Below are 3696 nucleotides of genomic sequence, written 5' to 3'. Positions count from 1 at the left end.
ATACCACAGAAATCCCGGATTTGACTTGTATTTATGTGGCATTAATTTACATATTTTATTATGACAATAATGAAAAAAAGGAAGGAGAACAAATGCTAGATATACTTTAAGTCAAGAGTTTCCAGTCTATTCCTAAGGAGGGAGAAGGAATTGGCTATTAAAATTGGGTAGTTTCTCTGTACAGCTGACAATCTTAAAAATAAAATTTCCCTCATCATTGTCATACATGTTCATGGTGATTTGGAAGGCATATCTTTTTCTTTTCTTGTTTCAGATTTCAAGACCCTTCTGAGTGCATTCTGGTCTTGAAGTGCACAAGGGCTGTCTGGAAAGTATCCAGCCATTGTTAATATAAGGAGAACAGTTTGCGTGACATCGATATAACCTGGTAGTCAAGGCTAGTGGGCTGTAATGTGCATGTGTGAACCGTGATGACGTCACTGTACTAGTCAGTGGGGCGCTGGGTGCTGTTCAGTGAGCGTGTGTACTGTGTGGCCATGGCATTCAAAATGATTCAGTGAGTAGAGCAATGGGTCTGCATCAAATTTTGCGTTAAGCTTGAATATTCCTTTGGCTTCAGAAGGCTTTCGGGGATGATGCAATGAGCGCAGCACAAATAAAAGTGTGGCACAAATGCTTCAAAGATGGTTGAGAACCTGTTGAAAGTGATCCATGTTCTGGAAGACCTGCAACAAGCAGAACACCTGAGAATGTTGAATGTGCGCGGGTTAGGTTAAGAGACGCTGGGAGAACTATGTGGGGTCCCAAGGTGCCTACTTTGAAGGGAACCGAGGTGTCATTGTCCTATGTACAATGTTTCTTATATCTTGTATCTTCTTCAATAAATGTCTCTATTTTTCATATTACATGGCTGGATACTTTCCAGACAGACCTCATATTTCTCTATTTAAAGGAAGTCATACGGACAAAGGTAGGATGTTCAATATACCAGAGAGTAATAATGTTCATCATTGTACTGATCATATCCCTAATAACTTTAAATATATAAAATTACACTTTATTCTGCATATGTATGATTGCTGCCTTTCTGTTCTGTGCTGCAGATGTAGTAGGACCACTGCTTCTCTGAACTGATGCTAAATTAAATGTCTGTTCAGAGAACTCAACAACTGCTCTGCTGATGAGAGACAAGAAAGTAGTCTTCTTAGAATTTTTTCAAATTTTGAACATGTGCTTGATATACCTGGGAGCTTTGAATTTACCTAGGTTATTCCTTTCCTTGTTAAATGCCTTCTTCCATTTTTACCCGTTGTTCTTAGATTTTTTTAAAAAACTTAAATAACACTTTGGTATCATCCTATATTCCACATCTTTAAAAACTATCCCTCCATTGTCTAAATTTATTTGTGTAAAATACTATCTTTCAATAACAGTTGGAATACAGATTTGACTATTGTAACAAGGCCAAAATAATAGTGGCTCAAGCATAAGCCATCTAGAGTCGATATGCTGATATAGTGCACTGCACTGTTGCTCCTAATTAGTATTCCCAAACCTGTAAAACACAGGTTCTCACCATCCATCTGTGGGAGGCATATACATCTCCATCTTATTAGTATTTTGCTTTGCCGTCTGACTTGCTTTGGCCAATGGCATGTAAACTGACATGACGTTTGCCATTTTTAAGCAGAGGTTTTAAGAGCTTTACATGTTTCCACCAGCTCTCTTGCTCTTTTTCCATTGACCATGACACTATGTCCAGATTAGGGAATGTTTCTTTGGCCTGCATTCTAAAACGAAGAAGACAACATGGAAAGATCCATAGCTAACCCACAGCAACACTCAGCTAACATTCTAAAAATGGAAAACTTTTGCTATAACCCTCTGGAAACTGGGGATTGGTTGTTACTGCAGCAAAGTTTTCTGATATGGGTGACTCTGTCCTTGTATCTTCTTGCTCTGCCATTCTCATAATGCAGCTTCCATCTTGTGGCCCAACACAGCAGCTCTAGCTTCCACTGTAGGATCACATTCTGCCCAATGGGAAGGCAGAATGGGAAGTAAATGGCATATACATTCTTTTCTTAAAGTCACTACCCGGAAGTTCACACATCACGTCTACACCCATTGTCTAGAACTCAGTCACATTGCCATACCCGCAGCACAGGAAGTTAGGAAATGTAGTCTTTAGCCGCTCAGAACATGCTCAATTAAAACTGCATGTTCTATTTTTCTTCCATACCCAGATCATCCTGGTCCTTTACATTGCCTGTTATATAAACTTTTGTTATTATAATAGAAAGAAAAAACATAGTAGTAAGAAAGACAGTATACCTTCTGGGATTCTGTGAGAAGGTGAGAAACTAAGATGTACTGAACTCCTACTAATAGGAGTATTTTTGGGTACTGGGAGGACAACAGAGTAGTAAACTGACAAGGTCCCTCCCCTCAAAGAGCTTACATTCCAGTTAGGGGAGACAGACAATAAACAAGTTTTCAAACAAATAATAGGATCTTTTCAGAGTGTGATGATGTGACATAACAAGAAATATATATTTGGTCTTTGTCTCCATTTTCTGACAGAGAGCCGCTAAAACCCTTGTAATTTCCTAAGCAATAGGAGTAATAGGAGTATCTTTTGTTCTAATATGTGGTCTTTTTTTTTTTATCACTAATAGCTTTTTGCGTTTCTTTATTTAAATACGGCAGTATCCAACATAGCTGCTAAACACTGGACAGTGTTTGAAGTCATAAGTACATCCACATGTTCCTTCAAATGACGTTTGGGGTCCTGCTTGCCAACGTTCTTTATTGCCAGCTGTTCAGGTGTCATCTTATCTTCTTCTTCTACAGCCTTATTATAATTCTTGGCTAATTCCAACATCTCTTTTACCACTGATTCATTGTGTTTACAATGTTCACTGTAGTCCTGAAGTGTCAAACCTTCCATCCAACTCTTCTTATGCAAATTTAGCAACATCTTCTGTTCCAGTTCATTTTTCCGATAGTTAATAGTAATGGAGTAATAATGTCTGTTTAGTCCATGAATTAATGCCTGAATAGATGGCTTGTTTAAGTGACCCAGATTTGAAGTTGTTTGTCTTGGTTCATGTCCTAAGACCATCATATTAGCATTGATCAATCTGAAGGCATCAATAACAACCTTTCCTTTTACACTCTGAATGGGATCCACAACCACTGCCACAGCTCTCTCCGACAAGGCTTCAAAGCTCTGCTGAGTGTTGATACCCACACCAGAAAGCCAACAACCAAAGCCAGGGTGACTGTGATACCAACCAACAACCATCTCAGGCCTTCCTGTCTACTTCAACATATCTAACATTTTGGCTTGGAACACTGGATCAACTGCCTCCACACTGACACCTGTTCCTGACTGCGGCATAGCAAACACATCGATCACTCTGACCGTGTAATCATCAACAAATTCTCCAAGCATCAGACGCATAACTTCCATTGGAACTCCAGCACAGCCATGTTTTAACATTTTTAACAGTGCCAGGGAAGAGATATAGACTTGTTCTGCTGTGTCCACTGCAGGAGCATCTGTAGGTGGCCCCTGGCCCAGTCCAGGCATACCTCCTCCAAGTCTAAGAAGTCTGTCCATATTTCTGATCAGCAACTGTAACTCTTAAGCTTCAATTTGTTGAGTTTGACAAATTTCTTCTTAACACAAGCTCTTGCTAATTCTGGCAGGTATAATTTTCCCAGGCTTTT

The 3696-nt window shown here is 39.4% G+C and overlaps 1 protein-coding gene across 1 annotated transcript; it reads right to left on the bottom strand.

Annotated features, from left to right (window-relative positions):
* Positions 1 to 2636: 2636 nt before the first annotated feature.
* Positions 2637 to 3684, bottom strand: LOC105817257 (26S proteasome non-ATPase regulatory subunit 14-like). Its single transcript, XM_012652894.1, is given in 1 exon segment — positions 2637 to 3684. A coding segment is annotated over 1 exon segment (933 nt). The 5' UTR covers positions 3587 to 3684; the 3' UTR covers positions 2637 to 2653.
* Positions 3685 to 3696: the final 12 nt, after the last annotated feature.

This window comes from Propithecus coquereli, unplaced genomic scaffold, assembly GCF_000956105.1.
Source record: "Propithecus coquereli isolate 6110/MARCELLA unplaced genomic scaffold, Pcoq_1.0 Scaffold403, whole genome shotgun sequence".
Lineage (NCBI taxonomy): Eukaryota > Metazoa > Chordata > Mammalia > Primates > Indriidae > Propithecus > Propithecus coquereli.
This window is presented reverse-complemented; position numbering and strand designations above follow the sequence as displayed.